Source organism: Scleropages formosus, chromosome 1 (genome assembly GCF_900964775.1).
Source record: "Scleropages formosus chromosome 1, fSclFor1.1, whole genome shotgun sequence".
In the NCBI taxonomy this organism is placed as follows: domain Eukaryota; kingdom Metazoa; phylum Chordata; class Actinopteri; order Osteoglossiformes; family Osteoglossidae; genus Scleropages; species Scleropages formosus.
The window spans coordinates 6,209,598-6,235,186 of NC_041806.1; the positions used below are offsets into that span (position 1 = coordinate 6,209,598).

Consider the following 25,589-nt stretch of genomic DNA (forward strand, 5'->3'; position numbering starts at 1 on the left):
ATTTACTCTGTGTTGTTTGGGATGGATGGATGTTGCTCGGGGACTGAAATTTTCAAGCAAATATCAAGGAAATATTTAAAAATTTTGAGTAAAAAAAAGAAATTAAAAATATCATGCAGACATCAAGCAAATATTCTGAATTTTCAAAGAAATATCAAGCAAATATTTTCAAATGTCAAGCAAATATTTTAAATTTTCAAAAAACAAGCAAATGTTTTAAATTTTCAAACAAATATTTAGAATTTTCATTCAAATTTCGAGCAAATATTTCAAAATTTCAAGCAAATTTGAAAGATCGCAGATTTTCAATGGGACTGAGATGGGGACTTTGACAGTTGTATTCCTGGTTAGGGAGAGTAACTTAAATGACAGTAACTTGGTACCTGAGTACTTTTTTGACCTAATACTCTTTTACTCAAATAGGTTTTGCTTTAAGAACTTATTTGGGAAGTAGCAATTCTTTTACTGGACTTTTGTTTTTCAGCTACTCTACCCATCTCTTTTCATTACACAGAAAAAATAAAGTTAAATAAAGCTCAGTTGGTCCTCATTATTTGCTGCTCTCGAGGTTTACTTTTGTTACCGCAGTTATTTTGGTTTTTCGCTTCATGGATAGCTTTTTAATCTTTTAATTACTTTTGAGTCAGTAGCCGTTAAGATCCAGTTTATGAAATTAGGAACTTTTTTCCGATGAACTATTGCCTTGATAATGCTGGCATAAGAAGCAGGATGTCCTCATGTCTGAGCATGTAGGGCAAGATGAGGAGATGCATGTTCACCCATACTAAGGGTTGACAACCAAGGACCAACTCTACAGAACTGTCCTCCTTGTAGAATAAGGTACAGGTGGACAGTGTGAGGGTAAATAAATCATCCATCCAGTATGAACCTGCAGTTCTGTGAAAACATTTCTAACCCTCAATATTGCTCAATATTTGCTCAGTTGCAATATATGCTCAATATTTTATTTGTAATCGCAAATGCTCTTGACAACAGTGCAATGCACAAGGTCAAGCAATCTTCATAAAAAGGAAGTGAATCTGCTTGAGAAGCCCACTCTAAGGTCTCAGAAGAATTCTGAAGAATGTGGCTTTGGAGACATTTCTGCTGTTTTTCTCCAAAACTGTGCCAGCTGGTAGTGGAGTGGGGGGAAAAAAATTGCAGGTTCAAAGACTGCCTCCTGCTGTAGTACCCTTGAGCAAGATACACACACACACACTGAACCCGCTTGGCCCAAGCAGGGCTGCGGCAAGCCGGAGCCTAACCCAGCAACGCGGGGCGTGAGCCTGGAGGGGGAGGGGACACACCCAGGATGAGATGCCAGTCCATCACAAGGCACCCCAAGTAGGACTCAAACCCCAGACCCACCAGAGAGCAGGCACAGGCCAAACCAAGCGTACCACTGCATCCCCCTTGAGCAAGGTACTTACCTTAAATTTCTTCAGTTGAGAAAATTTACCTTTCTTCCTGTCTAAATAACTGTTAGGTAGCTTCCCCCTGTAAGTTACTTTAAGGAAGGTGTCTGATAAAAGTAATTATTGCATTTAGACCTCTGAACACTTATGCAATATTCAGAATGTTCCGGTACTTTTTCTCTTACATTTTGGTTCTTCCACCCTGCAATAGACCGGTGTCCTGAACAGCTGAATGAAAGATTTTGGTTCTTCTCAGCAAAAAAAAGTTATAAATTTATTTCTTTAGGTGACACTTTACTCCAAAGCAACTTACAATGTTAAGGTTATAATTACTAACCTATTTGTACAGCTGGGTAATTTTACTGCTAGCTATCTACAAGACTTGATCACTTCCTACATGCCAACCTGACTGCTATGCTCTTCCACATCTGCCCGCTTGGCGGTCCCACACATGAAAGGTAAACCGTGGAGGTTCTTGGTTCTGGCTCCGTTGTGGTGGAATGACCTCCCCCTCTCACTCAGAACTGCTGAATCCCTGTCCACATTTAAAAAGGCTCTAAAAACTCACCTCTTCTGGACTCACTTCGCCCATCATCTCAAGCTCATACAAGGTATAAATGTTTATGATCATGCTCGGCTCAATCCTTTACAGATTCACTCCTGCAATGTAACGTAAATGTTTATATGTATCTCTAAAAAAAAAAAGAAAAACTACTAGGAAGGCGATCAGGAATCGTCGATATTCGGATGAAGTTTTATGAAGCTACTTGTGTGATGAACATTGGTTCATATGGTGAAGGAAACTAACTGTACTTAAGAGTCATACCTCTGTAGCTATCTCTCTTTCTCCTAATGTAATGAACACATCGTGGTTTCTATGAGATGTACGTCACTTTGGAGAAAAGCCTCTGCTAAATGAATAAATGTAAATGTACTGGAGCAATTTAGGGTAAGTACCTTGCTCAAGGGTACTACAGCCAGAGATGAGGATCAATCCTGCACCCTTTGGATCCAAAGGCAGTGGCTCTAACCCCTACACTACAAGCCTTTAGTTCAAACATTCTGGCTTTGACTAAAATACTAAGCAGGACTATAAAATTGGAGAATTAACGCCGATAGAATATATGAAGTTTGCAAAAAGTCTTCGTTTTGGGTGTTACACAAAGAGGGGTTCGAGCAAGAAGTGAGCAGGCACTGAACACCTGACCGTCACTCGTTGCATCCAAGGTCTGCAGACTCAGCCTTTGGCGCCATGCCAATGACACCAAGAGCTTAAGCAACTTCCTCAACTTCCTTCATGTAAATAATGCATTTAGCTGAAAAGATTAAATGAAAAAGGAAGTGGGTTTTGGCCATCTGAAAGCCAGTAATGTTTATGCAGCACATTTTTACACAGGCAAAGTGGAAACTCGGGAAATTTTTTTTGATTACTTGTTTACTTACACGGACTCTTGCGAGAAAACTTGTACACATTTGGGCGAGGGATGTATTTTATAATGGATTTTATGAACATGAGCTCTTTATTGTGCTTTCAGTTTATTTGACTTTATTCTGATTGAAATGAAGATGTACTGATGTTGCATGTATAACGGGTTTAACGGAAGGCACTAAGCATTAACTGGACACAGTAAATCCGAAGTACTGAATGCATACACTGAAAGCAAACGCTGTTTAAGAAATTTTAGGTGAAAAGGGATTTTAAAAAAAAAAAAGAAAAAATACTCGTTATGGGAAATCTGAACGTCATTCCGAGTTGAAAGCAAAGTTCAAAGTTCTCGAACAAAAGTAGCTGACAACACATTCATAGAGTAATATTCCTCGCTCTTGCATTATGCCAAGTCCTCCCATACAACCAGCTGACAGGGAAGGATATCCGGTTCTGCCATTGAGATGTTACAAGAGAGGAAACCTGCACTATTTTCTTTGCATTCTTTGCCCTCCTGAATGTCATACACAGTCAATTCATATCTAGGGTTGTTCTCTTCTGCGTTGAACGTGCCAGGGACTCTGTTCAAGCTACGGGCTGTTAGACGAGAGACGGGCTTCTCAGCATTTTGGGCTGTGGTGTCTCAGATCTCAGAGCCAAGGCTGGAGGTCGTCTTGTACAAGGCTGGTCTGGAGCAGGACACCCAGTCCCACACACACAGTGAGGGAGAAACAAGGTCTCTGAATTTTGATGAGATAAAGCCATGAACTTCCTTATTATTCTGGGTCTCGCGGTGTCCTGTGCTGCCCAAGACTTGGAGGTAAGCATGAGGAGAACTGCAGCTCAAAATGTGATTAATGGACCAGAGCACTGTGTCCAAAGTTTGCTTGTTTAGTTGTGGTGTCATCAGTTGCTTGGTAACAGTAGATGGAAAAAGTACAACAATTATGTGGTATATAAAACAGAACCGCAGACAGCAGTGTCTTTTATTCGTGTAAGATGACATTGGATTAATAATCATCACGATCTGATATGTTCTTCCGAAAAAATGTGGCCTGGAATTTGTAGCCTTGTGGGGGAAAAAAAAAAAAAAAAAAAGAAAGAAAAAAAGCTTAGATTTTGTATCCGAGTTGCCGGTGTTCTGAATGAAGACAACTGATTGTACTAAGCTTTTGTTGTACGTACTTGTATTTTTTATTTTTCTAGTATTTTTGCACTTATCACAATACTTCTTAATAATTAATAAAGTTGAATTAGTGTTTATTTGTATTTACCGTGTTATCCTGAAGTACCTGCATTGCTTGTGTGATTTCAAAAAGTCCTTCCCTGAAGATGCGTAAGAACAGAAACTCTGCTACGTAATTAAATAATACGAATTATTCTAAACCAAAGTGTACTTGGAATGTGAGTGTGTTTGCGAGGTTTCGTTTAGACCTCTATTGCCCTTTGTCCACCCAAACAAGCTACATCTTTATCAGTGTTTTGCTTATGGAACAGAGGGTTACATTCTTCACTGCACTCTGCTTTCCAACCCGAGAAATAAAATAGCGAGTACCGAAGTTTCATCTCAAATGCGGATATGGAGCGAAACTTGTTGGAGAACTGAGCTTATACCAAAATCAGCTCAACCATTTATTAGCTCATCTACTCATTGATTAAACGTCTAGAGAAAAATGTTGTGAAACCACTTTTCACCGCAATGGCTAGATGGGAAAGTTGCTGATGGAACGCAGCACTTTGTTGTTTCAGACTAAATACAACCGATGCGATGAACCCGGCACCGAGATCTTCTACACCTCATGCAGCTCCTGCGCTGCATCTCCCAGTATGCTTTGCCCACAGGGCTCGAGGAAGACGAGTAAAGGCATGGGGTCCACGGGCTGCAGGTGCATCTTGCATGACTCAATAACCAGAAATTCAGAATGCAGTCATTTGGTTGCATTTTGCAACACATAGTAAATCTGAATGTCAATATTAATTACGTTTAATGTAACATTTAAGGGGGACGGCGGGTAGTGTAGTAGTTAGCGCTGCTGCCTTTTGACCCAAAGATCACAGGCTTGATCCCCACCCCCAGCTATAGCACCCTTGTGCAAGGTACCTACTGTAAGTTGCTCCAGTAAAATCACCCAGCTGTATAAGCGAGTAAATCAGTGCAAGGCACTTTAGAGAAAAGCATCAGCTACATGAGTAAATGTAATTATATATTCGTAATTGTTATATACTGTATGGTTACATGATATAGGATTTCGAGGTTTCCTTCGTATGGTGACAATGTCTGCTGCTTCCTTTCCCTGTTGTTGGGTCTGCTGTGTTTATTTCAGGTATTCTGTGGACATAGGGGGGAGGACAGTTGTCCTACCTGGCTGCAGGCACACTTGCGAGAGGATGGTTACAGTGAAAATGTGCTGTCCATACTTTTGGGGTCCGCTCTGCCTTCGTGAGTCCCTCTATTGCGGCGTCCCTGAAGTTCTGTTGTCTGGGTTGTACCTCAGTCAGCTGGAAATGACTTATCGTCCTTTGTTCGTCCAGCATGTCCCAGTTGGTCTGGTAGGGCATGTAACTGGCACGGCACTTGCATGGACGGATTCACTGGAAATGGGACCTGCGTCTGTGATGTAAGTTCCACTGTTTCTTGTTCCATCTCAGGTGATCTCACACCAGCTCATTTAGTCGGATGTAAAAGTGGCGGTAAATTATTTTTCCCTCATGGCTAACATTTAAAGATATTGGCTTTTCCTATCTGCATTATGATCTTGTAGGAAGGAGCAACTGGTTTTGCCTGCCAAGAATGTAAAAAGAAAGATACCTATGGGTTAAAGTGTGCTTCAGGTAAACTGATATTTCCTGCATTTTTGTTCTAGAAGTATAGCCGCTTATTTCCTGACACGTTCTAAATGTTGTTTTATCACCATTCTGTAAAAACAAACTGTTGAATTAATGCATCTACTGCTCAGTCTTACTCTTGTACACTCTTGAGAAAACATTTGGCCAGGATGATTTCTTGTGTGGGGGGTGCGGTGGTGCAGCGGGTTTGGCTGGGGCCTGCTCTCCGGTGGGTCTGGGGTTCAAGTCCTGCTTGGTGTGTCCCAGCCCTGCTCTCTGTCTTGCCTGGTTAGGGTCTAGTTTGCTGCAGCCCTGCTTGGGGTGTGTTTGTGTGTGTTTCTTGCATCATGGCCAGCTGTCATGGACTCTGTGGTCTGAATCAATGATGCTGATGAGATGCACATGTATCACATGGTGCTCTTACTGACTGGTACATTGCTGCTCCTTTTTCATAGAGTGTAACTGTTACCATTACGGGGAATGTAGCTCCGGTCCTCATGGAGACGGCCAATGCTACTGCCAGCCACCGTACACTGGACCGAAGTGTTCGGCAGGTAGGCCTGGTATCGTTCCCTGTCTGCTTTTGCTCCAGCTCTTGCTGCTCTGACAGCGAATCAACAACCTCATTCATCATCATCATCAGTGCCTTCCTCCCATCCTGGGGCATAGGCTTCCAACAAGGATTCTCCAGGCATCTCTGTCCTGTACTTTCAACAACCTGATTATTTTCCCTTAATACCTGAATTTAAACAAGTTTCCCATCACTTGGTAAGATGTTTTATTCTGTGTTTTCTACCTAGTGAGCCAGTCTTGTAGAAATTGCACTGCCTATTCGTACTGTAAGGGAGATGAGAAGAGCGCAGAGTGCGAGTGCCTCCCTGGGTTCAGAAAGACCGGGACAACCTGCACAGGTAATAAGGACTCATTTATTCATTTAGCTCACATTTTTCTCAAAAGCAGCTTATGATGTTCAGGTGTCTCCAACTATTTACCCATTTACACCGCTGGGTAATACCTTGCTCAGGGGGTATTACAACAGGAGATTCAAAGCTGCATCCTCCACCCGCAGCCCCATAATACACTACCTGCTGCCTCAACACATATCATGAAGATACATGATGTATAATGTTGACTAAGTAGCTTTCAGTAGACAGTTTTCAACAAATATATTTTTCAGAATTAGAATCCGATTTATTTGACCGTTTGTTTTCCGTTATTGGGCGTTTATTGTCTTATTCTTATTCTTGCCTCTAGTACCATCTTTGAAGTAGTTCTGGAAGTAAAAACCATAAACAGAGATTATCGGTGCTTATTTTTTCCTACTTTATTTGTTGGCTAAGGAGTTTAAATTTGTCTCGGAAGAGCTAATAATGCAGCTTTGTGAGAAGCAGCTGTCGTCGGTGTTGACGGCACGTTACTGAGCCGGACCGCAGAGCTCAAACACAGAGCAAAGGACCCATTTCTGATGACACATATCCACATGTCACATTCACTTTAGAAACAATTGCACAAATTCCTCGACGTAACCACGTTCCGAGTCCTTCCCCAAAACTGTGCCGAGATTGAATTCTAGCCTGAGCCGTATCTAAATGAAATCCTCACACTTTTCACAAGGGGATATGTGTTCCACGAACGTCTGCGACCGCAATGCCGAGTGCACGAATCAGGAAGGGAAGAATTACCGGTGCAAGTGTAAAGACGGTTACCAAGGAAACGGGATGCTTTGTACCCCAGTGAATCCATGTGACACAGATAATGGAGGCTGCCCTGCCAACTCTACCAGCTGTGTTTATGTCAGCCCTGGGAAGGTAAGACAGGAGTCAAGTCATGCATGGAGAACTGCAATCTGTGTGTGTCGGGATGAGCTGTGCGTTTGCGATGTGGCTCTGGTGCTGGAGGGAAATCTGCAATGGCTTATTACGGCACTGGTAAAAGTTCGCGCTCAGCATTTTCGTTCACGTTCTGTACTTGTTTTGTGCATCTCAGCAACACCTCTGCGCAGGGATTCCCTCTGCCTGGTCCACAATGCATTGCACCTTGTCTTGGGGGTGTGCATCAGCGGTCTATGATGTGTCGGTGATCCCTGTTCTCGTATGTCCTCTGAAGTCTCGCTGCGAATGCAAGAGTGGAATGGAAGGCTCCTCTCCATCGCTCGGATGCAGACTGAAGAACGTGTGTGTGGAAAACTCCTGCCATAGGACTGCAGAGTGCCAGACCGGTCCGGACGGTGACCCCATGTGCGTGGATGCTACCTATGGTCAAACTGTCAGGTTCTCCATTGTTTTGCGCCGTTTCGGCTCTTCGAAGCTGAAGTCTTGAGCTCTGCTCACTCGGCGCTCATACTTTCCCCTCCTTGATCAGCAAAAAGACTGCCCAGTGTTGCTCCAGCCTGTGCGTATTGTTGCTCTCATGCGAGTTCTCTTGCAGATGCACTTGTTCCAAGCAGCAAATTGGCGACGGCAAACGTTGCTATGGCAACATCATGGAGAGGATACTGGAGTTGAACAGAGAAGATTCCCTGAAAGGAAGACTCTCTGGTTCCATCACCTCATTTGGTAACAATGAAGCCCAAACATTGATAACGTGTGTGATGTCCACCTTTGTACGCTGTGTGTTTGGTTCAGATTAGAATCAGCTGCTTTCGTTCGTCAGAGACGTGTTTTTACGTTCTTATCTTTCGCAAGAGATTTGATCTGGTTCCCCGTTCTAGGTCAAAGGCTTCTTATGGCAGTAAATGAAAGAACATAACATGGTATTTTTTTATTTGCAGAGAAGGGATGCCAGCTTATCTTGTCAAAACAGGGGCCTCTTACCGTGTTCGTTCCCCTCCTCAGCCATTCAGCCGCACAAGTAAGTAAAAAGTTTTTCATTTCTTCCATGTGCAACGAAGAATTTTTCTCTTCCTTTTGCTAAATGTCTCCGGCGCCTGACTGATGTATTTTTGCGAATTCTACCTTTGTTTCCCCAGACAGTCCCAGACAGCATCTTCTGTAAAAATCATGTAATTCTTGGCCAGCGTCTTATAAGTGAATTGGAAAGAGAAGACCATTGGCTGCTTTCTGGAAATACAGCTAGCTTTCAGAACTCCAAGGTATGTACATGTACATGATTACATGAGAACAGTTTTTTTTATTTAAAAAGAATGTTGTTATTTGAGGTGTCCTTTATACAAATATTTTGTTCTCAATTTTTTTTTTTTTTTTTTTGCAGCGATTCACCATCACACAGTCCCCATTCCAAAATTTTGGAGTTATTCTGAGCAATATTCCTGCTGCCAATGGGATTATTCATGTCATAGAAACATCCCTCATCACGACATACTCAGCCGGTTCTGAAGACGATAGGGTATTTCCTATGATATAGAGTACTTTGCTATGTTGAGACGTGTTCGTGGTGTTACCGTTGTATGTGTGTTTTTTTTTCAGATTGCCAAAATGAGCATCGGAGATTTTCTTGCATCAAATCCAGATTACAACCGCTTTCAGTCGTTGTTAGATGTAAGTGTATCTTATTGAGAGCTGTCATGTACGAGGAGCTGATGAGAGGAACCCACCAACGATCAGAATATTCAGCTCCTCACAAATGAAAATAGGGATATATTTTCTGACGCTTTGGCAGAATTGTGGTGCAGCTCTGCCCCTGAAGAGCCCGGGGCCTTTGACGGTATTTGTGCCCAGCAATGACGCAGTGGATCGTGCCAGGGATGGCAGCATCATGTACATGTTGACCAAGGTTTGTGCTTCCTACATACTTCCTGGACAGAACAGAAAGACTTATATATAAGTCTTAATATATAATATATTAATATAGCAATTCTGAAATGCAATCTGCTCATTTTCTGCTTGCTTGAAATGTGCCTAGTGCTATTAAATAAAAAGATATCTCTAAAGTAAGGGTAAGAAATAAACTAAATTCTGGGGAAAAATGCAAATTGCAAGGGATATTCCATTCTTGTTATTTGTCAAATTATTCTTCCAACTGGCATTGCTCTTTTTCTTCCTGAAGGCCAAGTACAAGCTTCAGACCCTTTTGAAACACCACATCTTCTCCTTGGCAGCAGTAAGCACTTGAGCTTTGGTCACACCCAGAGGGTTACCCTCTGGCCTGGCAAAATCCATATCCTTAATATGATAGAGTATATGAAGAGAAGTAATATCTCTGTCCCAGGATCCAGGGCATTACATGAACACATGCCCAAAAATGAAAATTATGAAAAATAACTAACCTTGAACAATGATTAATGAAGGTAAACAATACTGAATAGATAAATAAGTGTAACCAGTTTTATATTTACATTACATTTATTTATTTAGCAGACGCTTTAATAATAAACGTAATGTAATGTAATGTAGCAAGTATTAATAATTGTAATAAACCAGATAATGGAGCAATCATCTCTCCTCTCAGGTTACAGTTGACCAGCTGGCTGGCATGTCTGAATTTCAGAGTATGGCCCATGAGACCATCACAGTCAACGTCAGCAGTGATGTGAGTTACTTTATTCTTTTTTTGATTCAGAATACATTGCAGACATTAAGACCCTAGTCATTCAGTCACAAGCATTTACTCCTGATTTTGATCCCTCGTTGCCGTATTCTTTCTTCTCAAACAGGGGAGGCTCTCTCTGTCAGACAAGGGGATCAATTTAGAGTCGCGAGACATAATTGCATCGAATGGAATCATCCACGTCATCGATGGCGTCCTTGTCCCTCCATCCATTGTTCCCATCCTGCCGCACAGATGTGATGTCACTGACAGCAAAATTGTTTTGGTAGGAGGAAAAGCTGCGCTCCGTCGATTTCCTTGTTGCCTGTGAGCCTTTCGTTTGTTTGTTGAATTAAAAAGTCCTTCAGTCGAGTGCAACGGATGCTTTTCGTGATTTGTTCTTAGGGAACCTGTGTGAAATGCAATCACCTGCGTGACTCCCACTGCCCACCTGGAACTATGGAACTGGTAAAACTCGACATACCTGTGTTAAAGAGATTCCTGAGAGATGTTACTGCTAGATTTTAGGCTCTAAAGGGCCTCGAGTGTACAGCAATAATTTTCATTGCATGTAGTCATTTACATTGTAATTATACGTACCTCTTTTTTCTTCATCAGGTCAAACTTAAATGATCAGTAGCTATGTGCTGAAACCATGACCTGTATCATTATGGAAAAAATAACCTTTATTCGGTCTAATTGTGACGTGATGTTGCCATGCTTCTGTAGATGAGTCACATGAGGGACTGTGAGTACTCGGCTTCACCTCTCAGCTCTCTCCTCAGCAGTAAAGGCTGTGCCAAATATTGCAACACAACCACAGTGGTGGGTCCTCTCTCTGCTTGTACCTTGCGCCCTTGAGTAAACATAGTAGACGTAGTAGACTATAGTCCCTTACAAGTTCCTTATGTTGTTTGCAGAGACCGGAGTGCTGCAAGGGATTCTATGGACCAGACTGTAAACCCTGCATTGGCGGATTTGATCATCCTTGCTATAACAAAGGGACTGTAAGTCATCTTTGTGGAAACATATGTACTGTATGCGAAGCCCTCATGTGAATATGTACATGTCACAATGGTGCTATGAAGTCAGTGTGAAAGTAAAACCAATTCATACTTTCCATAACGAAGACTTTACCCTTAGTGGACACTTTTTTTTGCATAAAGCTACTCTTTAATGGAAAAGAGTGCTGCCCCAAACCAAGAATCTCATGGCTGGAACTGAGTATATATAAAGCATGCAGAAGGATCAGTAGGCTAAGTAACTGTTGGGCTAACCATTACCATGGGCAAGATGTGTGATCCGAGAGATTTTGAACATGGTATGATTGTTGGTGCCGGAAGTAGGGGTTCAAGTATGCCAGAAACACCCTCACTTCTGGAACTTTCACACGCTATAATGTCTACAGATTACAGAAAGTGGTTCACACACACAAACTGTCCAAAACCGCTTGTCCCAAGCGAGGTCACGGAGAACCGGAGCCTAACTCGGCAACAAGGGGTGCAAAGCTGGAGGGGGAGGCGACACACCCAGAACTGGACGCCAGTCCATGAAAGTGGTTCAGTTAGCACAGAAAATCCATTTGGTGCCATTTTCATGGGCAAAAACTCTTTGTTAATGAGAGAGGTCAGAGGAGAATGGCCAGAACAGCCACAAGTAAAGAATAATAGATCAGAACAATAGTGGGCTGCAGAAAGGCATGTCTGAACACAAAAATCCTCCAACCTTGATGCAAATGGGCTAGAGCAGCAGAAGACCACACTGTCAACTCAGCACAAGGTGAGGCTATAGTGGACACATGACCACTAAAACTGGAAAAGTTGAAGACTGGCAAAACAGTTCTCTGTCTCAAATATTTCAAATTCTGTTGCAACGTGCTGATGGTAGGGTCAGAAGTTGGCATAAATTGCATGAAATCCACAGATTCATCCTGCCTTATGCCAAAGACATAGGCTGGTGGTAGTTTTATAAGGATGTGGGGGATGGTTTTTTTGGTCACACATCAGGCTCCGAAATACTTGTATCAACTGAATTCCGCATTTACCAAAGCATTCTTGTTAACCAAGTGCATCCCTCAATGACTGCAGCCTACATTGCTTCAAATGAGTACGTCCAGCAGGATAATGCCACAAAGCCAGCAGCATCTCAAGTTGCTTCCAGGAACATGAACTCGAGTTAAATTCAATCCAGTGGACCGCACCGTCCCCAGATCTCTACTCAATCCAGCACCTTTGAAAGGAGGTGGAATGAGAGGTTTGCGTGAATTTTTTGCTGAGCAACTGTAGGAATCGAGCAATGACGTTGATTCAGCATGAGGGACAGGATCCATAAGGACTGTTTCCAGCACCTTGCTGAATCCATGCGATTCACAGAAATGTAGGTTGTTCTGGAGGGAAGAGCAGGCTCTACCTGATACTAGGTAGGTTTACCTACTAAAAGTGCCACTAAGTGTATTTTCATAATGGTAAGTGAATAATTTTTAATTCATAACTCCCTCAAGGATGAGTCCTGGGCCAGAAAAGCATCAACGCAACTATCATTTTTCCATGAACATACTTCACACTTGGCATAAGGTTTTTTTAGTCTGAGGCAGGATAAGTTTTTGGAAATGGGAGTAGCTTAAGCTAATTCCTAAAATTGCTTTGTGTGTTTCACACTTAATATTGCAAGTAAACACTCGTTGTGTTTGTTTGCTGTGACTCAGTGTCCTTTCTCTGTAATGCTCTGCCTTGGCCAAATGAAGCTATATTAAAGTGCCCTGGCCACCGCTGTTACTCTCTGTCACCATGGAGATTCTGCCCTCTCCTTCCATAGTGTAACGATGGCATTAAGGGGGACGGGTCCTGCAGTTGTGCCCCAAGATTCACGGGCATTGCCTGCCACATCTGCTCTGACCCCAAAAAGCACGGCGATAACTGCGATGAGGGTGGGTGATATATCGCTCCTTTCCTTTCACCACGCACATCTTACACTCCGAAGCCCCTTCTCAGCACTGCTCCTCATCCGACTGTTCATGAAGAGCTGTGTGTGTCCACAGACTGCCGATGTGTGCACGGCGAGTGTGACAACCGGCCGGGCAGCAATGGAGTGTGCAGACAGGGGTCCTGCCAGCAGGACTACAGTGGAGACCTCTGCAATCTTGTGGTCTCGCAATGCAGTGCTGACTCATTTTTACACTGTGACCACAATGCCAACTGTGTTACCGGGGAGGGTGGGAAACCAAGGCAAGTGATTGTGTTCACTGAGTTATTTGGGGGAATCCCTGTGCTGCCACTCACTAACCCTAATTAAATTTCTTTAAAATTACAGCTGTGTCTGTAAACCAGGGTTCGAAGGGGATGGGCACTTCTGTGTCCTCAGGAACCCCTGCCTTGAACCCAACAGAGGCGGCTGTGATATAAATGTGAGTTTGCATAGATTCACAGAAGCGTTGCGGCCTCCTGCATTAGCTTGTCTCTCAATCTGCACCAGTGATTGAGTTGCATCGTCTCGTGTTTGTGTGGACATCACAGGCCCAGTGTGTGTTTGCCGGCCCAGGCAACACCTCGTGCCTGTGCAATGAAGGTTGGACTGGTGACGGCTTGGTCTGTGCCGAAATCAACAACTGTCTCCTTAGCACCCGGGGAGGCTGTCACGCCAATGCCGACTGCACAGCCACCGCTCCGGGTCAGGTACGGCTTCAGTGCAATTCCTTCCCAGCGATCCCAGCCAGAAATCTACGTAGTAATGGCATTGATTTAACCATTAACTGTGCATTTTTTATACATTTTTCCCAAAGAAACATTTTCATTTATTTAACTCCTAGAGGTATTAAAATCTTTATTTTCTGTTGAAAAAATATTCTAACAACTCCAGAATGAATGCACGTGCAAGAAAGGCTATATGGGAGATGGTATCACCTGTGATTTGATCGACCCTTGCCGCTCTAAAAACGGAGGCTGCCACCCCTTGGTTTGTACACAATTTACATAATTTTACATTATCATTAACCGTTTTACAGTTGTGCCGAAACAATTAAAGATACGTTTTATTCCCAAGTGTAGCCGCAACTGCGCTCTTGGAATTTGAGCAAGTTGTCTAACTACTCTACCAATTTGTTTTCCTCTTGAGGCCAAATGCACCTTCGAAGGGAACGGAACTCGGGTGTGCAATTGTACCGATGGTTTTGCCGGCGACGGCTTTCAGTGCTACGGCGACATACTCACAGTAAGCGAATCGTCTCAAACACATGTCTTGAGGTTATGATGCTCTGTCCTTTATACATTTCTCGCATAATTTAACCATTAATTGGATTTTCCATATTAATGATGTTTGCCTTGTGTTTGCCGTTTAGGAACTTGCTGGAAGGTTTGACTTCATTACTTTCTACAACCTCATCCAGGTATGTTCATGGCGTTTAGTTTATTTTTTTATATTTATATCCATTGACAAAAACAATAATTAATAATTATCCCTAATGGAAGTTGCGAAATGTGTTTCCTGACTCAGAAATCCAATGAGTTCATTCTTGAGGACAACATAACGGCACTGGTTCCCAGTGAATCTGCCTTTAAGAGTTTAAGCAAAAGCAAGAAAGAATTCTGGTTGGATTCTTTCCGGCTTCCGTTCCTGCTCAGGCGAGTTGTCACAGATTGCTCGGGTCATGGGTTTGAGGATGCCAGTGTTTGGCGCTCACTCTGCTGCTTTGTGTTCTTAGGGTGCACTGTTTGAAAGGTGTCTTTTCAAGCAAGGATCTGGAGCAGAGAGTACATGAGAAATTACCAACTCTCCATGAAAAAACCAAGTGGGAAATACGAAATGAAACTGGGGTAAGTCTCAGTTATCTTTAGCTATAGGGCAAACGTTGACTAATTTAGACAATTACACACACCTTTTAGATGGCACCCTTATGCAGAAAGGTTTAAATAGTGCAGGATGAAAATTAATGCATGAAAACTAAATAGCATGGAAATGTTGAACTCCAGTATAAAAAAAAATATCCATTTCAATAAACACATTTACAACCTGTGTTGAGGGAACTATGATGAATACATTAAATTGTTTTTGAAAGCATTGGTTACACTTTGTGATGAAAATTGTATCTGTTCAGGAGGTTATGGTGCAGAATGCAACTATCATCATCCCGGACATAAGGGCCTCAAATGGATACATCCACGTGATCAACATGGTAACTTACCTTTGTAGCTATACTCAAGGTCCTGTGTTCTCCATGAGTTGAGTACTGAGGCTCACTGTATACTGTTCCAGATGTTGCAGCCTCCCCTCTCGGACATTCCTCCCCCTCCACCCAACCTAATGGAGTTTCTTAATGGCAACCCTGCCTTCAGCCTCTTTTCTCGGGCTGTTGTGGTATGTTGCACTGGGCCCTTTTCGCGGGGGAGGGGATGCCTTTGATGCCAAGTTTGCAAATATTTAAATTCGAATAATTAATTTGATTACTTGAAGATTTATTAAATCTTTGCTCTGCAAACACTTTCATCCCGAGCTTGCAGTTGTATGCTTCACTTATTTAAAATGATGATTTATTGTAAATATATATTCAGTTAATGTAAGTTAATCTGACTCTACACTTGCCACTATATAACAATCTCTGCTTCAAGAAAATGTAATTTAAAAAGCTTCTGCCAGTCTCTGAGAGTGACGTTTCCCCCTTTTCCGTAGTTTTACAATCTGACAGACCAAATCGAGGCGAAAAAATACACTATTCTCATACCAACAAATGAGGCTATCAAAGAGCACTTGGACAAGACAAATTCTACAGAACTGGTACGTTACTGTGATCAACACTGCCAATAAACGTTGCTGTTTATTTACCATTTATGTTTACTAAGGTTTCAATTGCATCAGCTCATGTTCTGCCTCGGAACAGGACGAAGACACAGTCAAATACCATGTCATCGTTGATGCCCAGCTTTTCCCGAAGGATTTGAGGACTGGCCTGCTTAAAACCACTCTGCTTGGCTCATCCTACCAGATCATGTTCCATACAGGCACTCAGAATGAGGTACAGTTCAAAGGGATCCAAGGGGCTCCAATACTGACATGTATCCAAGGTCATCCTTGAAACTCTGCAAGACTTGCTCATGCACCACATGCTTGACCATCATTTAGCTCTCTTCATCTGAGTAGAGTATTGTCATCCTTATGTCCCAACAAAGTGTGATCAATAAAAGGATGGCCTTTGGGAGACTTTTCTTAATGCACTGAGTTTATCCCGCAGAGTTTTGCCAATGATGTCCTCCTCAACGGAAACTTCAGCGAGACCAAGAATGGAATCGTCACAGGCGTTAGCAAAATTTTAGAAATTCACAAAAACTTCTGTAATAAGGAGATTGCCTTAAAAGTAAGGGTAAGTAATTCACTTTGATTCGTACAGGAAACTGGAGGCAGGAAACAGTTGTCTTCTGCCTTGTGACAGAACATACTAGAATTTGACAGGGATAATAAAACATTGACTAATGTTATTTGTCTCTCAGGGCAGGTGTGGTGCCTGTGATGAAGTTCCCAAGTGCTCCTATTTAAGTGCCAAACCTGTGAGACATTTTCTTCTTTGTGTGCCATGTATCATTGTGTTTTATGACTGCTTATGTTTTTGTTTTTCATCATTGTGCTGGTGTGTTGCTGCATTAAAATGCACTGTATCGTGTAGAACACCCTTCCCCTAGTGTCTGACTCTATTTCATTGCTGAAAATCCATCTGTAAAACAACACTCCAGATACTGAAAATGCTACAAATTACTTTCATGGCAACCATAACAACACAAATTCTCTTAAAAATTACTCACCAAAAATAATGTGGATGTGTACACAAGAATATGATGCAAAGTTTAATACAGAAATGAAGTGAGGCTGTTGGATCTGACAGTGGGGTGGCAACTAGTCTAAAGGTTAGAGATGTTGTCTTCCACCTGAAAGACCCAGCTTTGAATCACACCTTCTGTTGTAGTATCCTTGAGCATGATACTTTCCCAGAATTATTTCAGAAAAAAATTATACAGCTGCATAAATGGATAAATAATTGTAATGACAGTGTAAGTCACTTCTGTGTCCATATAAATGTAGACCAGCATGTACACACATTCAGTCTGGTTGTTTGCAGCTCATTTAGTTTGAATTTTTGGAAATGAGTCACCCCTGAGATGATGTTTTTACAGACCCACAAGTCCAGAGTTCTCTTATTGAGTGGTACATATTCTTGAAGTCCAGATAATTAAAAAAGTATAGATAGTGGTCATGCAATGGGGGTGTGTGTGTATAACTTCAGTTTAACTGTGCAATACGATAATTTGTTTAATTTCCTGTATAATGTTGCCTTATTCAGAGGTTGTGACAGGTGTGCATTTTCTTCAGCTGGAGCAGAACTTTCCTCCAAACATGAAGTCCAACTGCAAATACAGAAAACGAGTAGGAACTAAAAGAATATTGGTGCCAGGTTGCGTTATGGACTGCCTAAGAAAAATCTTGGTAAGTTTTAACTGTTTTCTGTCAGTAATAATCCATAATGTCATTCCCAGTGTTACGTTCGAATGTTCCTTCAAAGCCAGTCGTAATCACTTGTTCACCTGGATTCTGTCATGTTTCAACTGGGAATTGGGCAATGCCAATGGCACCAGCTATGGTAGTGCGGTATATAATACTGGCATCATCAATAGAGGTATATCATCAAATAGATGATCAGTTCTTTGGTATTGACCACGAATGGTTCCAGCAACCAAGTCATTCAGTGTATTCCTCGTTCAGCAAATTACTCTGTACAGTATTGCATTCATTAACTGACTACAGATATTAATACTGTATATTCTAGCATCAGTTGTAAAGCATATACTTATTATACAGTGAGAAGTGACAGTATCCTGTAATTGTGATGCATTGTATGACCCTTGAATCAGTGGAAACACATCAAACAATGATATAGAGACAGTCAATAAGTTCTTCAGCGTCTCCCTTTTGTCCTCAGGACCATACCTGCTGTCTTGGATACTTTGGTCATACGTGCTTGAAATGCCCAGGAAAGCCGGGCAGCTGGTGCTCCAACAATGGCAAATGCCTGGATGGTTACAATGGCAGTGGCGAGTGCCAATGTGACGAGGGATACAATGGCACAGCCTGCGAGACCTGCAAGCCGGGAAGATTCGGCCATGACTGCAAGTCAGGTGACGTATAAGGATCAAGACGGTGTCAAAGTGGAAGTAACATTTAACCAAATAGACCAAGGCTGTAGGTTCCCTTAACTGCTATGTGCTATGCAGTAGCTATGGCAATAATATCTTCTATTCAAGCAACCCTATGAGTCAAACACAGGTGCATTTGGGAACCCTTGACAGCTTTGAAGTAGGGAGCAGATTTTAGAGAGCTACATAAAACATGCAGTCTCTCAGGCTCGACTTCCGAGTCATAGTCCAATCCATTGCAAGGCATTCTTTTCAGAGAAGCAGTTCACTTGCTCGATATTATCATGGTCCAATAGGGAGCCAACAGACAGGACTCAAGTGCAGTGGTGTCTTTTACTGAGTGACAGACGAGAGAGTGGTCGGGAACAGGCGAGGGTCAGTCGATCTGCCTTTGTCGTCTGAGGGAGCATTCTGGAACCGGGGTCGAGAGGACAGGAGCAAGAGGTCGAGGAATCAGGGGAGTCATAACCAAGGGCGGGGGAGGTGTGAGCAAGGAAGAACACAAGGGATCGCACAGAGTTGTGGTTGCTCAGATGATCTTCCGTAGTCTGGGGTTGTCTGGGCAGCCTCTTTATACCCGGTCTTCGTGATATGGTGCAGGTGTGGTGGTTGGGCACGCGGTTGGGGGCGTGACAAATACAGTGTGGGTTTCTGAGTGTATACAGTATACAGTATACACTATATATACAGTATACAGTATAACTGTAATTAGCAGCAGAAAAAAATATGCTTCTAAATCAGCACAACAGATACAGTCCACTATAAATGGCATCTGAGACCAGCTAGGAAGCAGGAATGCGGTGCTCCAGTTCAGGCAGAGGAAGTCATAGCACCAGGGCAATGAATTATGGGGCTTCTGTCCATATATCTCCATGGAAGCATAGGGGGAAACAAACTGATCCCGATGTTCATTCCAAAAGTGTAATCCAGCACTGTGCAGAGATTCTAATAGAACTGTGTTGTGCAGCATGCAACTGCAACCATGGGAGATGTCTGGATGGCATTGATGGTGATGGGAGCTGTCTGTGCTACAAGGGCTGGAGAGGACCCACATGCTCTGTGGGTAAGGGTGGTTATTTCTCATATTTCTCCACAAATTCTAGCTTGCCTTTCTGGCACTGGCTCTGTTTTAGAAAGTATTCTCTGATACTGTCCCTAAGCTCATCACAACGAGTTTTGTCTTTTGTAGAAATCAAGGATGACTTGTGTGGAGGAAGCTGCCATGAATTTGCAAAGTAAGTGGCTGGATGTAGTAACACCAAATCACAGTGCCACTTCTGCTAAGGTGCAGCTATTACATGGGGTATTGCTTTACTACCAGTCCCTTGTCTTACCCTAATGTGAAGAGATCCTTGTCTTGGCTGTACACACAACATGGTTTGCTTCGCAAAGAAATATATTGTGGCTGACCACCTTATAACATTCTGACACCAGTGATTTTATCCTTCAGCTGCATTGCGGGTGCACCAGGAGCAGCTGCTACCTGCTCCTGTATCGCTGGTTACCAAGGCAACGGAATCACTTGCAAAGGTGATGCTTATTCTTTTAACACGACATGTGTCAGAGCTTTAGCTTTACACAAGTAAAAACAGTGGTCATTTCTGCGAGACTGACGCGCCGTTACATGGTGAATGTATGAGAACGACGTATACAAAGTGGTAATTGCTTCTACGGCAATTAAATGTATGGACTCCATATTTGTTGTGGTTTAGACATAAAAATCTGCTATCGTGTGGTCACACAACCTGATGGATTTAACTGAAAGAAGGGAATAGAAGTAAAGTTACCCTCCGTGGAAATCAAACTGCAAACTTGTTGTCTGCATAGAGGTCAACCCATGTGATAGCAACAATGGTGGCTGTTCCAAGATGGCAAACTGCACAAAAACATCCCCAGGGGAAAGGATCTGCACCTGCAAGGAGGGCTACACAGGTGACGGCCTTGTGTGCCAAGGCAAGTGTCATATCATCATTATTTTATTATTGTTGAATGAATGTTAAAGTCAGTGGAACTGTGCCGTATATACAGTAGCTCAAGTACTATTTCACAGGACCCTGGAAGACTATGCTTTCGAGAAAGAGAGCATTAACAGAATACAGAATATCTCTAATCTTATTCTTGATTGCTGTGATGATCCTTTACCCCTGTGTGCGTTTTCTTGGTTCTAGAAAAAAATCCTTGCTTAAAATACAATGGAGGGTGCCATCCAAAAGCTTTATGTCTGAAAGTTGGTCCCACCCAAGTAAGGCATCACACAATTTTTGGGCTTTCCAACTTTGGTCAGCATCCAAATGCTTTTGTAGATATGTAATGCCTAAGTGGTCATAGAATGGCTCTTGGTTTTAGGTGACATGTGCCTGTGAGTCTGGCTACAGTGGAACTGGGCGGTACTGTTTCCCGGTGAACCCCTGCAGGACAGTAAGGCCCAAATGTTATTTACATGATTTTTCAACATTGTGTTCCACCATTCCCAGCAGCACACCTTGCGCAATCTTCTGCTTTTAGGCCAATGGGGGTTGCAGCTGGAATGCTTGGTGCGAATTCACTGGCCCCGGCAACAGGACCTGCAAGTGTAGGAAAAACTACATTGGAGATGGATTTATCTGCAAAGGCAATGTCAACTATGTGAGTTTGTCTTCCACTGCAAGAGTATATCCTATTGCTACCGAAGCATAGTACGAAGAATCAGTCCTTTTTAATTTGCTTTAAATACTTGTTACAGGAAATCCTTCATCACGCGGATGCAGTCTGGTTTAATCGGAAACTGAGGGTACGTGGAACCTGAGGAGCTAAATTCTATGCTACAGATAAATCTAAAGGATGTTTTCCCAAAATTAAATTCGAGGTTGCTTTTAAATATTGTTTTGTTTTACAGGGTTCTAAAATTAATGAATTTTCAGGGAAAGGACCTCTCACTGCTTTTATCCCCCACGTGGATTACATCAGAAATTTTACGGTAGACCTCGTCTTTTTTCTGACTGGTTTATTTTCCCCGAAAAGATCTATCTTATCGAAACACTTTTGAATTAAATCCTGGGACTGAAAGTTCTATTTTGCCCTGGAGTGACTTTAGCATCAGTCACTTGAGGACACAATTTTTGGAAATGTAAACTGACTGTTGAAGTTCTCTGCCGGATCTGTTGTTTTTATAATGTGACCATGGAGTGTAAACCCAAAATAACCTGGATTTTACCGAATTTTGAAGAGTAAGACAAAGTTAAATTTTTCATCATCAGATTCATAAAATCCCTCGATTAGGAATGATTGCCTGCACTGAAGTGTTTGTGGCTATGTACCACTCTCTACTAATGAGCACTGTGCTCTTCTGTGCCCCAAGGTTGAGTCCTGGGACAATGCCAGTCGCATCAATGACTTGCTAAGGTACCATGTGGTGGCCTGTGAGCAACTGATGCTGTCTGACCTCAAGTCTTCAGACAAGATTATCACCCTATCTGGATATCCACTGACATTCACTGTCCGAGAGGTACCTTCAAGGCTGACACTTGCCACACACAACACCTGGCACTTTTTTAATGATCACATGTAATAGGAGGACATAATTTTTCTTGCCCGGTTAGGGTGTTGTTTACGTCAACAACGAAGCGAAAATCATCACCAGCGACTACACCACCTCCAACGGAGTCATGCATTTTATTGACAAGGTTCTTGTTCCTTATGACCTGAAGAGCAAAAGTGACTTACCACCAGTTTCGGTAGGCCTTCTTCGTGTGTTCTCAGCATGTTGTGAAGGTTACAGTGCCATAAAAAAGCATTTGCCTCCTTCCTGATATCTCTACTATTGTAAATTTTTAACACTGAATACATGCAAGTGGGGGGGGCTCGGTGGCGCAGCAGGTTGGACCAGGTTCTGCTCTTTGGTGGGTCTGGGCTTCAAGTCCTGCTTGGGGTGCCTTATGATGGACTGGCATCCCATCCTGGGTGTGTCCCCTTATGCCCTGAGCTGCTGGGTTAGGCTCCGGCTCCCTGCAACCCCATATGGGACAAGCGGTTCAGGAAGTGTGTGTGTGTGTGTGTGTGTGTGTGTGTGTGTGTGTGTGTGTGTGTGTGTGTATGCTTGCAAGTGTTCAGTGAAAATTTAACACCAGATAAAGGGCACCTGGGTGAACAAATAATACATCTTTTTCAACTTATTTCATTTATTCAATAAACAAAGTGACCTAACACCAACTGGCGCTGTGTGAACAAGTAAATCACATCCATTCACATAGTTACATAACCCAGCTGAACGGACAATTAGTCAGCTCAACACTGCTAGGGTTCATCACAGCCAGCGCTGCTCAATATAAACCTTACTTAGTTTAACTCTTACCATCTGATTCAAGTTGTCTGCGTAAACATTCAACTTGCAAATCATGCCAAAATCAAAGGAAATTCCTCAAGAGATTTTATATTTACATTTACTTTTATTCACTTAGCAGACACCTTTGTCCAAAGTGACGTACATCTCAGCAAAGGTACAATTCATGCATTACATTGAGAGAAGGAGACAAAGCTGCAGACATGAAAGTCTCAGGCAAACCCAGTTTGTTCTCTACCACTTGCTGCACCGAGGTTCATCGTTCGAGTAGGTGCATAAGACACAGGATAGGCAAATCCCGATACCCTCCCACCAATTTTTTTTTTTTTTTAAATATTAGAAGATACACAAATGAGCAAGTACAATGCCAGAGTAATGGCTGAATAAAGGTTGTATCTGGGGATGCTTATGGAGTTACGATGCATGAACACTTACACCATAAATGAGCTGGAGAGATCTTGGGCGAAGTGGATCTGGAAAATGTGGGTTTTCAGACCCTTCTTGAAAATAGACAGAGTTTCTGCAGTTCTAAGTGACAGGGGGAAGGTCATTCCACCACAACGGACCCAGAACTGAGAGCCTCCGAGCTTTGCCTTTCGTGCGTGGGACCGCCAAGCGAGCAGAAGTAGATGAGCGAAGGGGCCTAGCTGGGGTGTAGCGGTTGATTAAGTCCTGTAAATAGCCGGGAGCACTTCTATTGATGCATTTGTACACAGTAACCGGGGTTTTGAATTTGATTCGGGCAGCTATAGGAAGCCAGTACAGAGAAACGAGAGATCAGGAAAAAGTTGTTTCCATAAATCTGGAACTGGTTATCAAACCATTTCTAAAGCACTTGGACTCTTGCTCTTGGACAGCAAACCACAGTCAGAGCTATGATCTCCGAATGGAGAACATTTTGAGTAGTACTAAATCGTCCAGTTTGTGACCACCCTGCCGAAAGTTAAGGACACGCTGTAAAATCAACCAGGAAGTCACAAGGGATATTGAAAAGCATCCAATGAACTACAGGCTTCTCTTGCCTCAACTAATAACTTCACAATCAGAATGACACAGGCAAAAAATGGCCTTCATGGAAGAGCAGTAAGGCAGAAACGGCTGCTAGCGGAAAAGAACGTAAATATTTGTCCCTCATTAGCCAAGAAGCACCTAAATGATTTTCAGACCTTTTGGAAGAACATTCCATGGTCAGATGAGCTAAAAGTGGAACTTCTGGCTCCCATGATGTCTGGGGTAAAGCAAACAGTCATTCCACAGTAAGAATGTCATACCGAGAGTAAAACATGGCAGTGGTAATGTGATGTTGTGAGGTTGCTTTGCTCCCTTAAGACCTTGCCATAGTTGAAGGAGCTTTGAATGAATACCGTTCTGTATCCCAAAATTCTTACATTTATTCATTTAACTGATGCTTTCCTCCAAAGCAGCTTACAATGTTAAGCTACTTACAATTATTTACCCATTTATACAGCTGGGTAATTTTACTGGAGCAATTGTGGGTAAGTATCTTGCTCAAAGGTCCTACAGCTAGAGGTGGGATTTAAACCTGGGGTCTTCGAGTCCAAAGGCAGCAGCTCCAACGACTACACATTTGTAAATTCCAGTTGTTTCTTTTTCAACTGCAAATTCAAATCAACAGCAGTAGAATCAATTGGAAGCTAAGAACAGTGTTAAGGGAAATGTGTGGTCATCTGTTCATGAGCTGAAGCTGTGGTGTAGCTGGGTCATGCAGTAAGACAATGATCCGAAAGACAAACCCATGTCCACAGCATAATGGCTGAAAAGAAACAAAATTAAAGTTTTGGAGTTAGTTAGTTGAAGTTCTGCTCAAAGACTCTAGTTAGCTGGCAGTGTACTGGTTAGCGCTGCTGCCTTTAGACCCAAAGGTTGCAGGTTCAATCTCTACCTCTTGCTGTAGTATTCTTGAGCAAGGTACTTACCCAAAACTGCACCCATAGTATTACCTAGTTGTGTAAATAGATCCAGAGTGTAAGTTGCTTTGGAGAAAAGTGTCAGCTAAATGAATAAGCAAAAATGCAAATCCAGCCCTAAATGCAATAAAGATGCTATGGCAGAAATTGAAACCCGCACTTTGTGCTCCAAAACCAATCATTGTTTCTGAATGAAAGCGTTTCTTGAAGGAAGAGTGAGATAAAATTCCTCCATGGCACCATCAACAAGTGATATTGAATTATAGGTGGAACTTTTTTTGCAGTCCTTGCAGCTAAGGCGGCCCAGCCAGTTAAGTGTACAAAGGCAATTAATTACTTTTTCCACATGGTAACAGTTGGATAACTCACACACACACATTTGCTGAAACTGCTTGTCCCAAGTGGGGTTACGGCGAACCGGAGCCTAACCCGGCAACATAGGGCGTAAGGCTAGAGGGGGAGGGGACACACCCAGTACGGGACGCCAGTCCGTCACAAGGCACCCGAAGCAGGACTCGAACCCCAGACCCACCAGAGAACAGGACCTGGCCAAACTAAATAAATGACATAAAATGTTATTTGACCACCCATAACATAACATACACAACATTAGATTTTGGTTGAAAACCTGTACACATTCAGTATCAAGAATTTGCAAGAATAGAGAAAATCAGGAAGGCAACAAATACTTCTTCATGGCACCTTATTACATGAGTTCACACAAAACAGTATGGTGCAAAGGCTCAATTGCAAAACATTGCAAAAAAACATATTGCCATGGTAACCAAAGTGTAGATTTCAAAACATAAGAAATAAGTCAGACAGTGACAGTACCTTTACGGTGTGCCTCATAGGACTGAAAATGGCAAATGACAAGAATTCAGAGACAAAAACTAGTAGCAATACATTCTATAGATGAAGGTAACTGTAGAAACTGCCACACTATAAATGTAAAATTTCATCCAGCTCAATTATAGAAGACTGGATGGACAAGCAAATTAAAAGATGGATGATGTGGCA

At 42.5% G+C, this 25,589-nt stretch overlaps 1 protein-coding gene across 1 annotated transcript in view; it reads left to right on the forward strand.

The window, feature by feature from the left end:
• Positions 1 to 3,468: 3,468 nt before the first annotated feature.
• The window catches only part of LOC108925525 (stabilin-1-like), a 30,653-nt gene continuing 8,532 nt past the window's right edge, over positions 3,469 to 25,589 (forward strand). The window contains exons 1-49 of the mRNA XM_018737541.2: positions 3,469 to 3,661; positions 4,591 to 4,727; positions 5,166 to 5,281; positions 5,374 to 5,459; positions 5,604 to 5,673; positions 6,123 to 6,221; positions 6,468 to 6,578; positions 7,282 to 7,475; positions 7,774 to 7,904; positions 8,095 to 8,222; positions 8,438 to 8,517; positions 8,636 to 8,758; positions 8,878 to 9,012; positions 9,093 to 9,164; positions 9,286 to 9,399; positions 9,673 to 9,726; positions 10,075 to 10,155; positions 10,280 to 10,438; positions 10,558 to 10,620; positions 10,882 to 10,977; positions 11,073 to 11,159; positions 12,967 to 13,078; positions 13,190 to 13,376; positions 13,462 to 13,555; positions 13,665 to 13,823; positions 14,008 to 14,103; positions 14,263 to 14,358; positions 14,486 to 14,533; positions 14,641 to 14,768; positions 14,849 to 14,960; positions 15,242 to 15,319; positions 15,400 to 15,501; positions 15,814 to 15,918; positions 16,022 to 16,156; positions 16,373 to 16,501; positions 16,629 to 16,685; positions 17,503 to 17,616; positions 18,110 to 18,305; positions 19,291 to 19,386; positions 19,513 to 19,558; positions 19,774 to 19,853; positions 20,151 to 20,276; positions 20,492 to 20,565; positions 20,670 to 20,741; positions 20,829 to 20,948; positions 21,046 to 21,093; positions 21,199 to 21,279; positions 21,661 to 21,807; positions 21,902 to 22,036. Of these exons, the coding sequence (XP_018593057.2) occupies positions 3,605 to 3,661; positions 4,591 to 4,727; positions 5,166 to 5,281; positions 5,374 to 5,459; positions 5,604 to 5,673; positions 6,123 to 6,221; positions 6,468 to 6,578; positions 7,282 to 7,475; positions 7,774 to 7,904; positions 8,095 to 8,222; positions 8,438 to 8,517; positions 8,636 to 8,758; positions 8,878 to 9,012; positions 9,093 to 9,164; positions 9,286 to 9,399; positions 9,673 to 9,726; positions 10,075 to 10,155; positions 10,280 to 10,438; positions 10,558 to 10,620; positions 10,882 to 10,977; positions 11,073 to 11,159; positions 12,967 to 13,078; positions 13,190 to 13,376; positions 13,462 to 13,555; positions 13,665 to 13,823; positions 14,008 to 14,103; positions 14,263 to 14,358; positions 14,486 to 14,533; positions 14,641 to 14,768; positions 14,849 to 14,960; positions 15,242 to 15,319; positions 15,400 to 15,501; positions 15,814 to 15,918; positions 16,022 to 16,156; positions 16,373 to 16,501; positions 16,629 to 16,685; positions 17,503 to 17,616; positions 18,110 to 18,305; positions 19,291 to 19,386; positions 19,513 to 19,558; positions 19,774 to 19,853; positions 20,151 to 20,276; positions 20,492 to 20,565; positions 20,670 to 20,741; positions 20,829 to 20,948; positions 21,046 to 21,093; positions 21,199 to 21,279; positions 21,661 to 21,807; positions 21,902 to 22,036 (5,166 nt within the window). The 5' untranslated portion in view covers positions 3,469 to 3,604. The remainder of the gene's footprint in view (positions 3,662 to 4,590; positions 4,728 to 5,165; positions 5,282 to 5,373; positions 5,460 to 5,603; positions 5,674 to 6,122; positions 6,222 to 6,467; positions 6,579 to 7,281; positions 7,476 to 7,773; positions 7,905 to 8,094; positions 8,223 to 8,437; positions 8,518 to 8,635; positions 8,759 to 8,877; positions 9,013 to 9,092; positions 9,165 to 9,285; positions 9,400 to 9,672; positions 9,727 to 10,074; positions 10,156 to 10,279; positions 10,439 to 10,557; positions 10,621 to 10,881; positions 10,978 to 11,072; positions 11,160 to 12,966; positions 13,079 to 13,189; positions 13,377 to 13,461; positions 13,556 to 13,664; positions 13,824 to 14,007; positions 14,104 to 14,262; positions 14,359 to 14,485; positions 14,534 to 14,640; positions 14,769 to 14,848; positions 14,961 to 15,241; positions 15,320 to 15,399; positions 15,502 to 15,813; positions 15,919 to 16,021; positions 16,157 to 16,372; positions 16,502 to 16,628; positions 16,686 to 17,502; positions 17,617 to 18,109; positions 18,306 to 19,290; positions 19,387 to 19,512; positions 19,559 to 19,773; positions 19,854 to 20,150; positions 20,277 to 20,491; positions 20,566 to 20,669; positions 20,742 to 20,828; positions 20,949 to 21,045; positions 21,094 to 21,198; positions 21,280 to 21,660; positions 21,808 to 21,901; positions 22,037 to 25,589) is intronic.